At 43.8% G+C, this 20,921-nt stretch overlaps 2 protein-coding genes across 2 annotated transcripts; both read left to right on the forward strand.

Moving 5' to 3' along the window:
* The first annotated feature begins 2,204 nt into the window (after positions 1 to 2,204).
* LOC311128035 (UDP-glucuronosyltransferase 2B31-like) lies at positions 2,205 to 4,543 on the forward strand. The gene is made up of 2 exons (XM_084159977.1): positions 2,205 to 2,300; positions 2,900 to 4,543. The coding sequence occupies exon 2, from the start codon at positions 2,904 to 2,906 to the stop codon at positions 4,494 to 4,496; it is 1,593 nt and encodes a 530-aa protein (XP_084016103.1). The 5' UTR covers positions 2,205 to 2,300; positions 2,900 to 2,903; the 3' UTR covers positions 4,497 to 4,543.
* A 1,617-nt stretch (positions 4,544 to 6,160) lies between these two features.
* Positions 6,161 to 20,303, forward strand: LOC311127590 (uncharacterized protein). The gene is made up of 4 exons (XM_084159408.1): positions 6,161 to 6,485; positions 6,615 to 6,657; positions 6,797 to 6,838; positions 18,729 to 20,303. Exons 1-4 carry the CDS (start codon positions 6,279 to 6,281, stop codon positions 18,935 to 18,937), a joined length of 501 nt encoding a protein of 166 aa, XP_084015534.1. The 5' UTR covers positions 6,161 to 6,278; the 3' UTR covers positions 18,938 to 20,303.
* Positions 20,304 to 20,921: the final 618 nt, after the last annotated feature.

Consider the following 20,921-nt stretch of genomic DNA (forward strand, 5'->3'; position numbering starts at 1 on the left):
TACGTGCTTCTCTAGTATGTTGGAAAGGAAGGGGATTGAGGTTTGGTTTCTTTAAACGTGGTTTAATTACAGCCAATTTAAAGAACTCAGGAACTATATTTCCGATTGGAGAGATGTGTTTATAATATTGAGCATTGGTTGACCTGACCTATTACCTAGATCTATTATCAGGACTAATACATTATATAACCAGCTTTGTAGGTACAGTGGGGAAAAGAAGTATTTAGTCAGCCACCAATTGTGCAAGTTCTCCCACTTAAAAAGATGAGAGAGGCCTGTAATTTTCATCATAGGTACACGTCAACTATGACAGACAAATTGAGGAAAAAAAATCCAGAAAATCACATTGTAGGATTTTTAATGAATTTATTTGCAAATTATGGTGGAAAATAAGTATTTGGTCACCTACAAACAAGCAAGATTTCTGGCTCTCACAGACCTGTAACTTCTTCTTTAAGAGGCTCCTCTGTCCTCCACTCGTTACCTGTATTAATGGCACCTGTTTGAACTTGTTATCAGTATAAAAGACACCTGTCCACAACCTCAAACAGTCACACTCCAAACTCCACTATGGCCAAGACCAAAGACCTGTCAAAGGACACCAGAAACAAAATTGTAGACCTGCACCAGGCTGGGAAGACTGAATCTGCAATAGGTGTCAAACACACCGCCCGGGCAAACGAAGGAGTGGCTTCGTAAGAAGCATTTCAAGGTCCTGGAGTGGCCTAGCCAGTCTCCAGATCTCAACCCCATAGAAAATCTTTGGAGGGAGTTGAAAGTCCGTGTTGCCCAGCGACAGCCACAAAACATCACTGCTCTAGAGGAGATCTGCATGGAGGAATGGGCCAAAATACCAGCAACAGTGTGTGAAAACCTTGTGAAGACTTACAGAAAACGTTTGACCTGTGTCATTGCCAACAAAGGGTATATAACAAAGTATTGAGAAACTTTTGTTATTGACCAAATACTTATTTTCCACCATAATTTGCAAATAAATTCATTAAAAATCCTACAATGTGATTTTCTGGATTTGTTTTTCTCATTTTGTCTGTCATAGTTGACGTGTATCTATGATGGAAATTACAGGCCTCTCTCATCTTTTTAAGTGGGAGAACTTGCACAATTGGTGGCTGACTAAATACTTTTTTCCCCCACTGTATAGGGTCAAGTTGGCAAGTGGTGAGCTTGGAGCGCATGATACGTTTAACCATGTCGTCATAAACCAAGGGTGTAAAACAATCCAGAGTAGCTGTGGTCTCCTCATAATCCTGTAGGGTTTGTAGCGTATCAAGCAGATTAATTGAGATTTTCTCTGATTGTAGTAATTTGGTCATTGAAAAACATATAATCATTAGAGGTGAGGTTAGAAAAATACATATTGGCAGGCTGGGACCTGCTTCTTTGTGAGGCTGGCTATGTTTCTGAAGATACATCTTGGGTTGTTTTCATCAATTAATTTAGAGAAATAAGACGCACGTACAGAGGCTTTCAACTTGAACCAGAGAAACTACACCTCACAGAAACACGTGGTTTATCGTTTGGCTGTTGCTAAGAATTCAATTTTAAATAAGAACATACATATTTTTAGATGATGCGTCATTGTGTTTCTATTGTCAGGTATCAGTGAGTGGGTGCTGTACTTCAACAACTCAAAATAAAGGTGGTTAGAATCCAGTAGAATTTCTCTTCTGAGATATTTTTGTAGCAAGACAAATGAACTTAGGGTCACCCCTCAACTCAAACTTCAGTTGATATTCAAGTTCAACTACTCAATAATAAAATGTATGTAAGTTCTTTAAACTTGTAATTTCTTTTACTGCATTTAATTACATGTTTTTTTCTGCTCGTAGTGGTGCAAGCAAAAGCCACCCCATTTGGAGAATGACCCTTAGAATCCAAAAAGCGAGTGGTCTCAACCCCCCTGGAAAAACGAAAGTGTGATAATAATCAATCAGTGTGTTTCCTCAAAATCTCTGAGCTCATATTTCCCCTTAACATGCGTTCGGAATGTGAATTTTAAAAAGAGCTTTGTCAGACCATTTGGTAAGTAATAGTCACTTTGTACCACATGGTCTGAATCTTCGACTAACTGGACAGGTACTTTATATAATTATGCAAAACAGGTCTGTCTCTTTAACAGAATGACAAGGTCCTGACTGACTGGGGAAGAACTTTGAACTTACTAGAACGAGATAAGAAGCAAACACACAAGCTCAGACTCTGTTCATACATAAGGATTCATTCAAGTTCACAGAAGTTCATTCATACGGATTTCTTTTCGAACATTGGCGGATTTGTCGGTGAGTAAATCAGAGGTTTTCTTCTATGGACTGAAGTGTTTCCGTGTGACATTTAATGCCCGGTGACCCTCTATCCAAAAATTATCAATATTCAACCACAATACTAGAGGCCACTCTAGTCCCGGGATTCAATACAATCAGTGGTAGATCAGCTTTATATGGCATTTAAAGCTAATTTCTGATTGAGACGATTTATGCAGCATGTACCGTGAATACAGTCTACACAAACGTGGGAACATTGCCTTTAAAAAGGTGCATAGCAGACAAAACGCGATCAGATTGAATCCCGGCCTAGGTCTTATAAAAAGGCCAAATAAGGGAAGCTTTTAATTATGTCATAAAGCTACAATCCACATTTGGTGACATAGCACCTCTGTTTGCCCAAGTGCCTTTACCAGCAGCGTGGTAAAAAACAATTGCAGTACATATTCTGCTGTTCTATCGGGCTTGCAATGATGTCAGAGGGGAAAATAAAAGTGTTCCTCATTTAAAGTAACTTCTTTGTTGTTGTAATATCCCAAACAAACATGGCCGTTTCACCAAATACAGATTCTAGCTTTAAATATAAATGTGATGACAATGTTTTCCTTCTCCTTCAGAAGGATGGCGTACCACCTTTGGAGCATTTTCTCAAGTCTTCTTGTGACATGCTTCATGGTGTCTTTGCCAGCTTGCCACAGTGGGAAGGTGCTGGTCTTTCCTCTGGAAGGAAGCCATTGGCTTCACATGGACATTCTGATCAAGGCCCTTCATGCTCAAGGACACTCTGTGACCGTGGTACGAACAAACAAAAGCTGGTACATTAAAGAGGAGTCTTCATATTACAGCTCTATTACAGTACATGTCACTGATGGAGTAGACGAGGGCTTTGTGAAGCCAATTCTCAACAAAGTCCTCGATATAGAAAGAGGTAAAAGTTCGGTTTTAAATTTCTTCAGTTTGCAGGTGGAGGCCTTGTCATTCATGTCTAAAGTTCCTAAGATGATGGCTGAAATGGTGACCAATATGATTGAAGACAAGGATTTAATGAAGAACCTAAAGGAAACCCAGTATGACCTTGTCTTGACTGACCCGGCATGGGGAGCAGGTGTTCTGATGGCCCACTATCTTCAGCTACCCCTTGTCTACAACGTCCGCTGGGTCACATTTGGAGAGGGACATCAGGTCATCGCACCATCCCCCATGTCTTACGTTCCAATGACTGGATCTGGGCTGACGGACAAAATGACCTTCACAGAGAGAGTGAAGAATATGCTTATTAAATTGCTTGGACAAGTTCAGGACAGGTTCCTAGTGCGACCCTATTACCAAGCGGTTTGTGATGAGTATTTCCAACCGGGTGTGGACTTTAATGAGTTAATGCAGGGGGCTGACTTGTGGCTCATGAGAGTTGACTTTGTGTTTGAGTTCCCCCGTCCCACCATGCCTAACGTTATCTACATGGGAGGGTTTCAGTGCAAACCGGCCAAGCCCCTTCCCCAAGACCTGGAGGACTTTATTCAGAGTTCAGGAGAACATGGTGCCATTATCATGTCTTTGGGGACTTTCGTCAAGGAACTCCCGAGTGACATAACAGACGAGATAGCATCTGCTTTTGCCCAACTGCCTCAGAAGATCATCTGGAGGCACATTGGGGACAGGCCAGCGACTCTGGGCAACAACACCTTACTAGTTGACTGGATGCCGCAGAATGACCTACTAGGACATCCTAAGATGAGGCTGTTTGTAGCTCATGGAGGAACCAATGGAGTTCAAGAGGCCATCTACCACGGAGTCCCCGTTGTGGGCCTACCTCTGTTTTTCGACCAATACGACAACCTCCTTATTCTGCAAACGAGAGGAGGAGCAAAGATTGTGACCATAGCCACGGTAGACAATGACTTCCTCAAGGCCTTACAGGAAGTTCTTCAGGAGCCGTCCTACAGGGAGAACATGCAAAGGCTCTCCAACCTGCACAGGGATCAGCCAATGAACCCCCTGGACCTCGCCATGTTCTGGATCGAGTATGTCATGAGACACAAAGGTACTGCTCACCTACGTACAGAGTCCTACAGAATGCCCTGGTACTCCTACCACTCTGTGGATGTCATGGCGTTCCTTCTAGCTTCTGTGCTACTGATTCTGCTGACTACTGTTGCGTTCATCAGGTGTTTATGCTTCAGAATGTGTTGTAGATGGAAAATGAAACACGAGTAACTGAAAATAAGTGAAAACGGCATTGATTATGTTTGGGGGGGGGGGGGGGGGGGCATTTAACCCCAATTGCTCCAGAGACTGCGGTAAATGGCAGACCCTTGCTCTGACCCCAACTCTCCGCAGATGTCTCAGGGGGAGTTGGGATATGCAAAAAAAATGTTCGAGTGAAATAGCTTTTTTCTTTGTTTGATGTTGAGGGCTTGGTTAATATAATTGAATTTAGGGGTCAGTGACGATGCAGGATGTGTGTTTGTATCTGTTTATAAACAAAAGAGCAGCTGCCTTTCCTTTAAAGTTGTGTTGCATCTGATAATGTATTAATCCTGAACAATGGTACCCCCCTGTATATATAGCCTCCCTACTGTTATTTTATTTTACTTCTGCTCTTTTTTCTCAACACTTTTTTTGTTGTTTTATTTTACTTTTTTATTAAAAAATAAATGCAATGTTGGTTAAGGGCTGTAAGTAAGCATTTCACTGTAATGTCTGCACCTGTTGTATTCGGCGCATGTGGCCAATAAAATTTGATTTGATTTGGTGTGTGTATTGATGAGGGGGAAAAAAACAATTTAATTCATTTTAGAATAAGGCTGTAACATAACAAAATGTGGAAAAAGTCTGAATACTTTCCGAATGCACTGTATCTAGGACATTGTCTGTTGCTGCTTTTTACACAAATTAGATTGCACAAAAAGGTATTATGTTGCAATATGCAGCGAAATAGGCGTGAGATCCTGCTGACAGGGTCAGGTTAGCTATGGCATTGCCTTTCTTCACAGGAGTCTTAGGTCAATGTGATGCAGCTGAATGGCACACAGTAAGGATATTTTTCCAGACCTATTCACAATCTTGTGTATTTTGTAGATAGACGGGGAGAAGTGTCATGCAATAAAACAAAAGGTCAGGAAGCTCTCTATTATTAATAGAAGATACAAGAGCGTCATTATACGTTTGTCTACATTGAACTGCCTTAATTTGCGTATGATAAAATACTACCTTTGGACCCACAGCTCTGTCTATGAATTTGAGAGTGGGCATTTATAGCAGCATGAGGGATAGTCTGTGTTATGACAAGTTTCTCTGGTATCGAGTACTTCAGGATGTAAGAGAGTAGTTAAACACTTTTGGTGAGCGGGTTTGCTCCTCCCTGTGTGGAGGTATTTTGTATTTGTTTCTTTACTTATCAGTAAAGTACGTTTTCATTGAGTTCTGTGTCCTGCGACTGACTTCGACCCACCGCATTACACTGACACTCGTGACAGATGGAGAGTTGGTTCAGAGTATTTAATATTACAGTACTGGATTCACAATAGCCTATTGTCATCAGTTTATATAGGGCTTTGCAAGCTAATTCCATCCAACAGTGGCCAACCATTATTGAGTGTCACTCCCAACAACAATAGTATCACCCTATTTGGTATAGTGTTGCACCCTAGTCAGTATATTCGATCATGTACTCCTTCTAAGATTAGCACCAGTGGCCCCCAAGCTATCTTGGCAAACCGCAGACCTTCTGGCATCCACCTTGACAGAAATAAATACATGGAATGTCCTCATCCTCCCAATCCTTATGCAGCTCATATGATCAAAGACATTAACAAATACTTTATAAAAAGACGTCATATCAGTCTGTCAGTGCAAGACTTTGTGGATTTTCCCAGGGCACACATGCAGGTAACGGCACTGACAGCCAAGTTGCGTAGGTGGTAGCGGAACTATAAATTCGATGTATATCATTAAGAAGAAATAAGGTTACTTTAGACTTTGTAGTCGTGGTTTGATATGGAGACGTGCGCAAGGAACCGCGAGATTCCTGAAGACACCGTGATTTCAATGGCGCAGCAAGAGACTGTTTTTCTTTTGCTCAAACACTGTCAAGAAATGAAACGACAGGAGAGTCGCTGGCGTCTTGTCACGTTATTCTTGGTTCTGGGCTGTGCAGCTGTATTTTTCTTTACGCAGCGTGTGATCAGAGACTGTATTGAGAAGGTAAGCAATGGGACATCCACATGTTTTTAACGGGGTACACAAATGCCGGAGAGCTTTGGCATTGGATTTAAATGGAACCTTAACTTCTGTGGGTCACCATTAATAGTTAACTTGTCTTTGTTTTTGTAGGATACATTCACAACTGCAGAAAACTCAAGACAGCAAGCGATAGGTATGTAACTATTTCGCTGGTATGATATGTCTTCCATGGTACATTCCTTTGATTTTATGAATGAAGCCTAGAGAGAGGCACGTCTATCAGCAGCTTACAGCAAGCATGCACTGATGGTTTTTTCCCTTTTTCCTACCAGATCGTCAAGGACAGAATCCGAAGCCAAACGCTCACCTGACAAGTAGGTCTTAGTAAAGCGTGTTTTTAATATATTCTGCTATATATATATACAGTGCTATGAAAAAGTATTTGCCCCCTTTCTAATTTTCTCTACTTTTGCATATTTGTGATACTGAATGTTATCAGATCTTCAACCAAAACCTAATATTAGATAAAGGGAACATAAGTGAACAAATAACACAACAATTACATATTTATTTCATAAACAAAGTTATGCAACATCCAATTCCCCTGTGTGAAAAAGTAATTGCCCCCTTACACTCAATAACTGGTTGTGCCACCTTTAGCTGCAATGACTCCAACCAAATGCTTCCTGTAGTTGTTGATCAGTCTCTCACGTCGCTGTAGAGGAATTTTGGCCCAATCTTCCATGCAGAACTGCTTTAACTCAGTGACGTGTGGGTTTTCAAGCATGAACTGCTTGTTTCAAGTCCTACCACAACATCTCAATTGGGATTAGGTCTGGACTTTGACTAGGGCATTCCAAAACTTCCAATTTGTTGCTTTTTAGCAATTTTCATGTAGACTTGATTGTGTTTTGGATCATTGTCTTGCTGCATGACCCAGCTGCGCTTCAGCTTCAGCTCACAGACCGATGGTCTGACATGCTCCTGTAGAATTCTCTGATACAGAGCAGAATTCATGGTTCTTTCTATTAAGGCAAGTCGTCCAGGTCCTGAGGCAGCAAAGCATCCCCAAACCATTATACCACCACCACCATGCTTGACCTTTGGTATGATGTTCTTACTATGGAATGGAGAGTTTGGTTTTCGCCAGGCATTACTGGAACCATGTCGTCCAAAAAGTTATACTTTTGAATCATCTGTCCATAGAACATTCTACCAAGAGTCTTGATGATCATCCAGGTGCTTTTTGGCAAACTTGAGTCAACTTTTTAGATGAGATGGGTCCCATTATTTTATATTTCAGATTCTTCAAATAGCCACCCTTTCCCTTGATGACAGCTTTGCACACTCTTGGCATTCTCTCAACCAGCTTCAGCTGGAATGCTTTTCCAACAGTCTAGAACAGGGGTGTCAAACGTCCGGCCCGTGGGCCGGATCAGGCCCGCAAATGGGTTTAATCCGGCCCGCGAGATGATTTAAAAAAAAATAAAAAAAAAATAATAATAATAATAATAATAATTTCGTAAAGTATAAAAATGCGCTGCAATTTTTCAATAAAATAAACTGCTGTTCCAATTGCGTCCACTGGATGGCGCAATAGCAATTGTGTTAAGCAAGCAAACTGTTTATACCGGGACAGAGCAAGTAGGTCAAGCACGTGCAGCCAATGAGCTACTTTGTTTTGCCCGCGATATTTATTACGGCTTCTACTTTTAACATTATGTGCTTTGGCACCCTCATTGCCCCAATATGTCTCTGTCAAAAAAGAGAAAAGTGGACGCAGAGTGCAGAGTGTTCCAAGAAAAATGGTCATCCTATTTTTTCACGGAATTGAATGGGAAAGCTGTATGTTTGGTGTGTTCAGAGCATGTTGCAGTGCTGAAAGAATATAACCTTCGTCGCCACTATGTGAGTCTTCATGCCGACAAATATGTGTCATGATTTAACTGGATTGAACCCAAATGCAGACAACCACACCAAGCCAGAGAAGGTTTAACAGGTTTATTTACAATGTTCAGGTTTCCAATAATAGGGGAAGAGCAAATCCAGATTACAGGGCGGGTAACAGATCCAGGTCAGGGCAGGTGTGGTACTGTAATGTCCTAGTGTCCGTGGTGAGTCCAAAAGGGAGGTCCGGTAGTGGAAAGAGGGATGGTGGTGGCAGGAGTGAAGCGGAGGCAGGAGTCGGGTTCCAATAATATGGTCGTCTTGACTATGATCTGACGATGAGTGGTAAGTTTGACCGGGTCTTAAAGGCTGAGGTGATTATGGTGAATGAGCTGCAGCTGGAACCCTGACTCCCGCACACCAGACTTCACTCCTGCAATCAAGGACAGACAGAGAGGAGGGGGAGAGCAGAGAGAGAGCTACCTAGCAGCAGTAGGCCTAACAATACCCCCCCCTCTACGGACGCCACCTGGCGGTCGACAGGGTTTATCGGGATGTAACCTATGAAACTCACGGACCAGAGCAGGATCCACAATGAAGCTCCTGGGCACCCAGGAACGTTCCTCAGGACCATAACCCTCCCAATCCACCAGGTACTGGAAACCACGACCCCGGCGGCGAACATCCAGAAGTCGCCGGACAGTGTAGACCGGACCCCCACCCACGATCCTGGGCGGAGGAGGGGGATGAGAGGGCGGGCACAGAGGGCTAACCGACACAGGCTTAATCTGGGAAACATGAAAGGTGGAATGAACCCGTAGGGAGGCAGGAAGCTGTAGCTTAACCGCGCAGGGGTTAACAATAGACAGTATCTTGAACGGTCCTATAAAACGAGGCGCCATCTTCTTAGACTCCACTTTCAATGGAAGGTCACGTGACTTAAGCCATACCTCTTGACCAGGAGAGTAACCGGGAGCCTGGGACCGGTGACGGTTGGCTTGCCTCTGCATGTACGCCGAAGCTCGGGACAGAGCTACCCTGGCCTTCCTCCAGACCTTGAAGCAGTGGCGCATGTGGGACTGCACCGAGGGTACCGCCAGTTCCCTCTCTTGAGAAGGGAACAGGGGAGGTTGATAACCCAGAGCACACAGAAAGGGAGACAAACCAGAGGAAGCGTTAGTCAAGGTGTTATGAGCATATTCCACCCAGGGGAGCATGGAGCTCCATGACCCAGGGTTAGACCCTGTGACACAGCGGAGAGCGGTCTCCATCTCCTGGTTCGCTCTCTCGGCTTATAATAATAATAATAATAATAATAATGGGTATTGGTCTGGGGGTGATATCCAGAGGACAGGCTGGATGTGATGCCCAAAGCTTTACAGAAAGCTTTCCATACCTGGGAGACAAACTGGGGACCCCTGTCAGAGACAATATCCGTGGGTAGACCATGAGAGCGGAACACATGTTCAACCAAAATATCAGCAGTTTCTCTGGCAGTGGGCAGTTTAGGTAGGGCCAAAAAATAAGCGAACTTAGAAAAACGATCAATCACAGTAAGAATGACAGTCTTTCCAGACGAGGGGGGAAGTCCAGTGACAAAATCCATAGCAATGTGCGACCAGGGCCGGCTGGGTATAGGTAGAGGTCGTAGATGACCAGCGCTGGCCTGGGTGGAGTTCTTACTTCGTGCACATACCGTACAAGCAGCAATGAAAGCTCGAGTGTCCGCCTCCATCGTGGGCCACCAGAACTTCCGTCGCACAAAGTCAAGGGTCCGCGAAACTCCAGGGTGACAGGTAAGGGGGGACGAGTGAGCCCACTGAAGTACCTGGGAGCGAGCAGACTCAGGGACAAACAACCGGTTAGGAGGACCCCTCCCAGGGTCAGCTTGATGATGTTGAGCCTGTCTAACAATCCCTTCGATGTCACATGTGATGGCCGCAATACTGCAGGTAGGAGGCAAGATGGGTTCAGGGTTACTACCAGTATCAACAGCCGAATGAACACGAGACAGGGCGTCAGGCTTGACGTTGCGTGACCCAGGACGGTAAGACAGAGAAAAATTGAATCTCCCAAAAAATAGTGCCCACCTGGCTTGACGGGGGTTGAGCTGCTTCGCTGACTGGAGGTAAGCCAGATTCTTATGATCCGTCCAAACGATGAAGGGTTGTTCCGCCCCCTCCAACCAATGTCGCCACTCCTCGAGAGCCAGCTTAACGGCGAGCAGTTCACGATTGCCAACATCATAATTCCTCTCTGCCTGAGAAAGTTTCCTTGAGAGAAAAGCACAGGGATGCAGTTTATTATCTTCAGGAGAACGTTGTGACAACACCGCACCTACCCCAGTGTCGGATGCATCCACCTCCACGACAAACTGGCGGTCGGGGTCCGGCTGCATCAGAATGGGAGCCGAGGCGAAGCGATGTTTCAGTTCTTCGAACGCTGATTCGGCCCCTTCATTCCAAGCGAATGGTCGTGAGATGGAGGTGAGAGCGGTGAGTGGCGCCGCAATGCGGCTGTAGTCCTTGATGAACCTCCTATAGAAGTTCGCAAACCCCAGGAATCGTTGAAGTTGTTTGCGGGTGGAGGGGGCTGGCCAGTCCGTGACAGCAGAGATCTTAGCTGGGTCCATCCGCAACTCCCCCTGAGCTATGATGTAACCCAAAAAAGAGGTCTCAGACACATGAAATTCACATTTCTCCATCTTCACAAACAGTTTGTTCTCCAACAATCTTTGCAACACCTGGCGCACATGCAGTTCATGTTCCTGGGAGGACTCTGAGAAAATCAAGATATCATCCAGATAGACGAAAACAAACCGATTCAACATGTCCCGAAGGACATCATTGACTAGTGCCTGAAAAACAGCAGGGGCATTGGACAACCCAAAAGGCATAACTAGATACTCAAAATGTCCCAAGGGTGTGTTGAAGGCAGTCTTCCATTCATCACCTTTACGAATGCGCACCAGGTGATACGCATTTCGTAGATCCAGTTTGGTAAAGATAGTTGCACCATGAAGGAGGGGAAAAGCAGAATTATTTAATGGCAGAGAATATTTGTTCTTAATGGTGATGTTGTTAAGTCCACGGAAATCAATACAGGGTCTGAGGGTCTTATCCTTCTTAGCAACAAAAAAGAATCCCGCTCCTACAGGTGACGAGGAAGGACGAATAATACCTGCCGCCAAGGAGTCCCGAATGTAGTTCTCCATAGCCTCCGTCTCCGGGCGGGAGAGATTGTACAGGCGACTGCTGGGGAGCGGGGCTCCTGGCTGGAGGTCAATGGCGCAGTCGTAAGGCCGGTGAGGAGGAAGAGAAGTAGCTCTGTGTTTGCAGAAAACGGATGCCAGGTCATGATACACGTCAGGGACAGCAGAAAGATCCATGGACTCCAGTGGAGGTTGAGGCACAGTGCTGGCAGGGGTCTGAGCAGAACACAAACAATTCACATGACAAAATGTGCTCCATGAAACAATTCTACCTGTCACCCAATCAATGTGTGGATTGTGTCTTATGAGCCAGGGGATACCAAGGACCAGGGGGGTCTGTGGGCAGTCGATTATATGGAATTGAATGTTCTCCTGATGATTTCCCGACACTCTGAGACAAACAGGAACAGTCTGATGAGTAATACGGGTCAACAATTGTCCATTAAGACCCTTAGCCTGCAGCGGACAGTCCATAGGAACAGTCTCCAAATCCATTTGTTGAGCCCACTCTCTATCCAAAAAGCACCAGAGTCAACCAGCGCACTAACAGAGAGATTCTGGGACTGCCACTGGAGGGATGCCTGGAGCAGAATGCGGGGAGAAGAGGAAGAATCCGCTGCTCGGCTCACCAAAACTTCTCCCAATAATGGTGAGCCGGCCCTTTTCCCGGACGAACTGGGCAGGAAGGAACGAAATGACCAGCTTCTCCACAATACAGGCAGACCCGAGCCTGAATACGACGTGCACGCTCCTCTGAGGACAACCGTGCACGACCCACCTCCATGGCTTCGGGTTCAGTGCTCCTCGTATCGACTCGGGAAGACACGGCTTTCTCCGTAGGGAAGATGCGGGAAGGAGTTTGTTGACGACAGACAGGTTGCTTGGAACTAACACTCCTCTCCCGGCGGCGCTCCCGAATCCGATTATCCAACCTGATGGTGAGTGAAATAAGATTATCCAGCGTAGGCGATTCATCATATGACACCAATTCATCTTTTAAAGTCTCAGACAAAGCATTGATGAACACTCCTTGTAATGCCTCGTCATTCCAACCACTCACTGCCGCTAAAGTCCGAAACTCCACTGCCATCTCCGCCACACTGCGAGCCCCCTGCCGAAGAGAAAACAACCGTTTCGCAGCCTCCTTGCCCCGTACGGGGTGGTCAAAAACCTTCCTCATCTCAGTGGTGAAGGCAACGTAAGTGTTGCAAATGTCCGACTGACTCTCCCAGACCGCGGATCCCCAGGCACGAGCGGAACCGCTAGTAGAGTTGATAAGGTAGGCAATACGGGCTCTTTCTGAGGCGTAGGTGAGGGGCTGTTGTTCAAACACTAACGAGCATTGAGTCAAAAAATCGCCACAGGTTCCCATGTTCCCGTCATAGCGCTCTGGAGCAGGTACAAAAGGCTCTCTGATCTGGGCTGAAGGGGTAGGAAAAACAGGTGGAGCAGGAGAAGGAGCAGTTTGTATGCCATGCCCGAGGGGTGCATTATTAACTTGGGTAGAAAGGGCAGACACTTGATTGGTGAGTAATTGAACCTGATTAAACAGCACCTGACGGTTCTCAGCAATAGTCTTAAACAGGGTATCATGTTGGCCAAGTAAAATGCCCTGATTGGCTATGGCAGTCCGAATTTGAGTGCACTCTGGGGTGGTATCCGAGCTACTGTCTGCTGGGTTCATGTTGGTCAGATCATACTGTCATGATTTAACTGGATTGAACCCAAATGCAGACAACCACACCAAGCCAGAGAAGGTTTAACAGGTTTATTTACAATGTTCAGGTTTCCAATAATAGGGGAAGAGCAAATCCAGATTACAGGGCGGGTAACAGATCCAGGTCAGGGCAGGTGTGGTACCGTAATGTCCTAGTGTCCGTGGTGAGTCCAAAAGGGAGGTCCGGTAGTGGAAAGCAGGATGGTGGTGGCAGGAGTGAAGCGGAGGCAGGAGTCGGGTTCCAATAATATGGTCGTCTTGACTATGATCTGACGATGAGTGGTAAGTTTCACCGGGTCTTAAAGGCTGAGGTGATTATGGTGAATGAGCTGCAGCTGGAACCCTGACTCCCGCACACCAGACTTCACTCCTGCAATCAAGGACAGACAGAGAGGAGGGGGAGAGCAGAGAGAGAGCTACCTAGCAGCAGTAGGCCTAACAATATGACAACTTTCAAGGACAGCGGAGATGAGAGAAGGTGAATGAACTGTTGGCGGGTCTGAAGAAACAGCAGTCTGTGTTTACTCACAGCCGAGACATCAGTGACGCTGCAGTGAAAGCTAGCTACCTCATTGCTAATGAAATCGCAGTGGCTTCAAAACCATTTAGTGAGGGTGAATTTGTAAAAACATGCATGATGAAGGCAGCGGAGATTGTGTGCCCTGAAAAGCGGCAGGCTTTTGCAAATATCAGCCTGACAAGAAACACAGTTGCAGACAGGATTTCCGATCTTTCAGTGGATTTGGACAGCCAGTTGAAGCAAAAAGTAAAGTCATTTATTGCGTTTTCGGTTGCAATTGATGAAAGCACGGACATTACAGATGTTGCACAACTGGCCATTTTCATCCGCGGAGTTGATGACACATTGACCGTCACCGAGGAGTTCGTGGAGTTGGTGCCGATGACAGATACAACGACAGCAGCTGATATTTTTACCGCACTCGTCGGCGCGCTGGACAGGGTCGGAGTGGACTGGTCCCGCGCTGTCAGCCTGGCTACAGATGGTGCGCCCTCAATGATCTGGAAAAAAGCAGGCGTTGTGACAAAGTTCAGAGAGAAAGTGCAATCTGCAAATGGAGGACGTGATTTTTTGACTTTTCACTGTATTTTGCACCAGGAGGCTTTGTGTTGCAAGTCATTAAAGATGGATAACGTCATGAAGGTGGTCATCCAAACTGTTAATTTCATCCGATCCAGAAGCCTGAATCACCGTCAGTTTGACAGCCTTCTCAGAGAGAAAGACCACATCTATGGCCTGCCATACCACACTGAGGTAAGATGGTTAAGCCGAGGTGCTGTGCTGAGGCGTTTCTTTGATTTACGAGAAGAAATTGAACAGTTCATGGAAGAAAAGGGCAAACCAGTGTTAGAATTTCATTCCGCAGAATGGATGCAGGACCTTGCATTCATGGTGGATGTTACAGAGCACCTGAATAACTTGAACAAACAGCTGCAAGGGCGCAACAAAGTTGTCATGCAGTATTATGACAGCATACGTTCTTTCAAGTTGAAGCTGTCATTGTGGGAGACGCAACTTGCCGGTGGTGATGCAGCTCACTTCCCTTGTCTGAAAAATGTGTGCGCGACCCAACATGTGGCAGACATGAAGCGGTTCAAAGATAAAATAACGGGACTTTTACGGGAGTTTGAGCAACGCTTTCAGATTTATGTTTATATGTTTTTATGTTGATGTGCTATTGTTTTTAATTGATTTTATTTTATTTGTATATTTAACCTATTCTTGACTCTGTGGTTCTTGCACTTGTTTGGGGAACAGGATTTCATTATTTTTATCTACATTTCTGACTGAGAAATGACACCCTGATATAGTTCTGTGATGTGTGATATACTTCTGTGAATCACTGAGGCATTGTGTGTTTGTGTGTTCTTTGTCCTCAGAACTTTCAAATAACTTGAGGTGTTTTATGATTAATAGTGATGTTGTGCTTTTGGACACTGTCCTCAGGCTCCAGCTTTATGTTTATATGTTTTTATGTTGATGTGCTATTGTTTTTAATTGATTTTATTTTATTTGTATATTTAACCTATTCTTGACTCTGTGGTTCTTGCACTTGTTTGGGGAACAGGATTTCATTATTTTTATCTAAATTTCTGCCTGAGAAATGACACCCTGATATAGTTCTGTGATCTTTGAAACAGTTCTGTTAATCACTGAGGCATTGTGTGTTTGTGTGTTCTTTGTCCTCAGAACTTTCAAATAACTTGAGGTGTTTTATGATTAATAGTGATGTTGTGCTTTTGGACACTGTCCTCAGGCTCCAGCTTTATGTTTATATGTTTTTATGTTGATGTGCTATTGTTTTTAATTGATTTTATTTTATTTGTATATTTAACCTATTCTTGACTCTGTGGTTCTTGCACTTGTTTGGGGAACAGGATTTCATTATTTTTATCTACATTTCTGCCTGAGAAATGACACCCTGATATAGTTCTGTGATCTGTGAAACAGTTCTGTTAATCACTGAGGCATTGTGTGTTTGTGTGTTCTTTGTCCTCAGAAGTTTCAAATAACTTGAGGTGTTTTATGATTAATAGTGATGTTGTGCTTGTACTATTTTGGACACACTGTCCTCAGGCTCCAGCTTTATGTTGTATGTTGATCGTATTAAAACAAAGACAACAATCTGAAGTTGTTGTTTTTAAGTTATATATACCATGATTTTTCCGGTCCGGCCCACTTGGGAATAGATTTTTCTCCATGTGGCCCCTGAGCTAAAATGAGTTTGACACCCCTGGTCTAGAAGGAGCACTTGTTGGCTGCTTTTCCTTCACTCTGCCGTCCGACTCATCCGAAACCATCTCAATTGGGTTGAAGTCGGGGGATTGTGGAGGCCAGGTCGTCTGATGCAGCACTCCATCACCCTCCTTCTTGGTAAAATACCTCTTACACAGCCTGGAGGTTTGTTGGGTCATTGTCCAGTTGAAAAACAAATGATAGTCCCACTAAGCCCAAACCCGATGGGATGAGTAAATGGCATATCGCTGCAGAATGATGTGGCAAACAAACAAGTGTGCCTTGAATTCTAAATAAATCACAGACAGTGTCACCAGCAAAGCACCCCACACCATAACACCACCTCCATGATTTACGCTGGGAACTAAACATGCGGAGATCATCCGATCACCCACACCGCGTCTCACAAAGACATGGCGCTTGGAACCAAAAATCTCAAATTTGGACTCCAGACCAAAGGACACATTTCCACCGGTCTAATGTCCATTGCGCGTGTTTCTTGGCCCAAGCAGATCTCTTCTTCTTATTGGTGTCCTTTAGTAGTGGTTTCTTTGCAGCAATTCGACCATGAAGGCCTGATTCACACAGTCCCCTCTGAACAGTTGATGTTGAGATGTGTCTGTGACTTGAACTCTGTGAAGCATTTATTTGGGCTGCAATTTCTGAGGCTGGTAACTCTAATTAACTTATCCTCTGCAGCAGAGGTAACTCTGGGTCTTCCATTCCTGTGGCGGTCCTCAGGACAGCCTGTTTCATCATAGCTCTTGATGGTTTTTGTGACTGCACTTGAAGAAACCTTCAAAGTTCTTGACATTTTCCGTATTGACTGACCTTCATGTCTAAAAGTAATGATGGACTGTCGTTTCTCTTTGCTTATTTGAGCTGTTCTTGCCATAATATGGACTTGGACTTTTGCCAAATAGGGCTATCTTCTGTATACCCCCCCTACCTTGTCACAACACAACTGATTGGCTCAAACACATTAAGAAGGAAATAAATTCCACAAATTAACTTTTAAGAAGGCACACCTGTTAATTGAAATGCATTCCAGGTGACTACCTCATGAAGCTGGATGAGAGAATGCCAAGCGTGTGCAAAGCTGTCATCAAGGCAAAGGGTGGCTATTTGAAGAATCTCAAATATATTTTGATTTGTTTAACACTTATTTAGTTACTACATGATTCCATATGTGTTATTTAATTGTTTTGATGTCTTCACTATTATTCTACAATGTAGAAAATAATAAAAATAAAGAAAAACCCTTGAATGAGTAGGGTGTCCAAACTTTTGACTGGTAGTTTGTATATATACACTACCGTTCAAAAGTTTGGGGTCACTTAGAAATATCCTTGTTTTTCGAAAGAAAAGCAATTTTTTTGTCCATTAAAATAACATCAAATTGATCAGAAATACATTGTTCATGTTGTAAATGGCTATGGTAGCTGGAAACAGCAGATTTGTTTTATGGAATAGCTACGTTGGCGTACAGAGGCCCATTATCAGCAACCATCAGTCCTGTGTTCCAATGGCACGTTGTGTTTGCTAATCCAAGTTTATCATTTTACAAGGCTAATTGATCATTAGAAAACCCTTTTGCAATTATGTTAGCACAGCTGAAAACTGTTGTGCTGATTAAAGAAGAAATAAAACTGGCCTTCTTGAGACTAGTTGAGTATCTGGAGCATATATCTCAGACTGCCCATCTTTTATTTGTATTGACCAGTCTGAGATATGGCTTTTTCTTTGCAGCTCTGCCTAGAAGGTCAGCATCCCGGAGTCGCCTGTCCACTGTTGACGTTGAGACTGGTGTTTTGCGGGTACTATTTAATTAAGCTGCCAGTTGAGGACCTGTGAAGCGTCTGTTTCTCAAACTAGACACTCTAATGTATTTGTCCTCTTGCTCAGTTGTGCACCGGGGCCTCCCACTCCTCTTTCTATTCTGGTTAGAGCCAGTTTGCGCTGTTCTGTGAAGGGAGTAGTACACAGCGTTGTACGAGATCTTCAGTTCCTTGGCAATGTCTCGCATGGAATAGCCTTTATTTCTCAGAACAAGAATAGACTGATGAGTTTCAGAAGAAAGTTATTTGTTTCTGGCCATTTTGAGCCTGTAATCGAACCTACAATTGCTAATGCTCCAGATACTCAACTTGTCTCAGGAAGGCCAGTTTAATTGCTTCTTTAATCAGCACAACAGTTTTCAGCAAAAGTGTTTTCTAATGATCAATTAGCCTTTTAAAATGATGAACTTGGATAGGCAAACACAACGTGCCTTTGGAACACAGGACTGATGGTTGCTGATAATGGGCCTCTGTACGCCTATGTAGATATTCCATAAAAAATCTGCCGTTTCCAGCTACAATAGCCATATACAACATGAACAATGTCTACACTGTATTTCTGATCAATTTGATGTTATTTTAATGGCCAACATTTTTTTGAACGGTAGTGTGTGTGTGTGTATATATACACACACTACCGTTCAAAAGTTTGGTGTTATTCACATGCCTAATCAAACTTCCTGCTTAGTTTGCTAATAGGCTATAGTGTGCACACTGTGAGTCTGTGGTAATATTGTGTGAGTGCAGCTGTCAGGAATGTTGGATTTTTGTATTTTGAATATCAAGTGGATATATTTCCAGAATCACGATCATTTATATATTACCTCTGATCCTCTCCATCTTCTCCTACCTCCAGCATCATCAAGCTGCAACTCCGTGCCTAAAGACTACATCCAATGGGAACACCAGGACACTGGCTTGGTGCACATGCAGAATTTCACCTATGACGAGAGCAAGCAAGCTCTGGTTGTCCCTCAGGGAGGCCGATACTTTGTCTATGTGGGGTCAACTTTCGAATGCCGGATAAGGACAAGGTATCTGGCGAGGTCCATTTTCTTAGCCTGAAAGTCCTGAAATACTCCATTAGCTATGAAAATAATTGGCCTATCATGGAAGTCAAGGATAGCATACCAGATGATAGGAGAGGAGAGAGAAGGACAATGTACACAGGACAGGTGGTCACCCTGGAGGAAGGGGATCTCCTGATGGTGTCCATTGATGAAGACAATTATGAACTGATTGACTGTTCGGCAGAGACCACCATGTATATTGGTGCTTTTCTCCTCTAGACAAGGAGAACGTGTCTGTACCAAAAATATGCAGTCTTTGTGGATTTTTTGTTATTCAATTCCATGCTTACTTTTAGTAAGACCAGTGCACGTTTCAAGGCACATTTTTACATCCTTGTGGATACAATACACCTGTAACATGCAGGTATTAGTTAAGGCTTTCCTTCTGACAAAAATGACCTTGTTAATTTCTTTGTAAATCTATTCATACAATGATTTCATAATATGTACTGTTCCTTTCCTGATCAAGATTAATTAAGTTGTTGTTCAATAATTGTTGTTAAATTAAATAACATGATGTTAGAGTGGGGGTCAATTCCTAACTTGAGATGCATGCACAACTCAAACTTTTGCCTAATTCTTTAACGCATGAGTTTTGTGCAAGAGTCCAGGTATGATTTGACCCTTGGGCTACAGCCATACAGAAACATATGAAAATGCATGGGCATTCATCATTGTATTTCTTTGTCCCTCAAAACTCAAGTCAATTATTTATAGACGAGTTGCTTACGCTCACAGGTTGATATACTGTGCGTTTTTCACTTAACAATGGATTACTCCCATAGAAACCCATTTGCTCAATTCGCATTTTTCTAACACAAAATCTCTGTGTGGCTGTAGCCCTAGGGAGAGGTATTAAACTCCCTTTACTGTATGTTATTCTGTCTGGAGGCACCACTTCATAGGTTTTATGTTATTCTGTCTGGAGGCACCACTTCATAGGTTTTATGTTATTCTGTCTGGAGGCACCACTTCATAGGTTTTATGTTATTCTGTCTGGAGGCACCACTTCATAGGTTTTATGTTATTCTGTCTGGAGGCACCACTTCATAGGTTTTATGTTATTCTTTCTGGAGGCACCACTTCATAGATTTTATGTTATTCTGTCTGGAGGCACCATTTCATAGATGTTATGTTAAAACTGCTCCTCAAAGGGATAGTTCACCCAAATTACAAAATTGCATATTGGTTTCCTTCCCCTGTAGGCAGTCTTACCTTGTCCATAGACTGCTTACAGGGTAAGGACACCAACATGTAATTATGTAATTTGGGTTAATATTCCTTTAAATATGTTACCAAGTAAACTTTTTATATTGACCTTTCTGTGAATAAAGTAATTCATTTCTGAAAAAACGAACAGGATATCTACTTTGGGATTCTTCCTTGAATGTAAAGAGAAACCTGAGGTAAAGCAGTGAAAGTTGGATCGATGACAACTGAACTATCCCTGTGCGTGGGATCCTAAGGGTGAATCCTGGCCTGAAAAAGTAGTGTCCTCATCCCTGGAAGTTTTCAATTTCTTAGTCATTGGATGTGGTTACAGTGTGTGTAATGCAGTCCTTCTCAAATAGTGGGGCGCGCCCCCCTGGGGGGGCTCGGAGCGATGCCGGGGGGGCGCGTGTGACCCTGGGGAACATGCTTTTTTTTGCCGCAGGGAGTAGGTTTTTTTTGCACCGAACAAAAGCACAGAGTAGGAGATATGAAGTGCAGATAACAAACCCTTAAGAGACGCCATGGAAACATATCTAACAGGGATGAAAAGAAAGGCGGAGAGAGACGGAGATAATGAGTCAAACGTAAGTCTCCCGAAAGCTAAGACGAGGAAATATGACGAAGCGTATGTAGCGCTTGGCTTCACTGTGACTACGGTGGGAGAAGAGGAAAGACCGGTATGTTTACTGTGTCTAAAAATGTTGGCAGCGGACAGCATGAAGCCAAATAAATTAAGGCGTGTTGATAAAACAAGTTTACTGGAGAAC

The sequence above is a fragment of the Coregonus lavaretus genome (genome assembly GCF_964263955.1).
Source record: "Coregonus lavaretus genome assembly, chromosome: 4".
In the NCBI taxonomy this organism is placed as follows: Eukaryota; Metazoa; Chordata; class Actinopteri; order Salmoniformes; family Salmonidae; genus Coregonus; species Coregonus lavaretus.

Bases quoted from the DNA above. Each gene is read 5' to 3' on its own strand.
- LOC311128035 (XM_084159977.1), top strand. From the start codon at position 2,904: ATGGCGTACCACCTTTGGAGCATTTTCTCAAGTCTTCTTGTGACATGC.
- LOC311127590 (XM_084159408.1), top strand. From the start codon at position 6,279: ATGGAGACGTGCGCAAGGAACCGCGAGATTCCTGAAGACACCGTGATT. The intron at 6,486-6,614 runs GTAAGCAATGGG...TTGTTTTTGTAG, and splicing joins TCAGAGACTGTATTGAGAAG to GATACATTCACAACTGCAGA. The intron at 6,658-6,796 runs GTATGTAACTAT...TTTTCCTACCAG, and splicing joins CTCAAGACAGCAAGCGATAG to ATCGTCAAGGACAGAATCCG.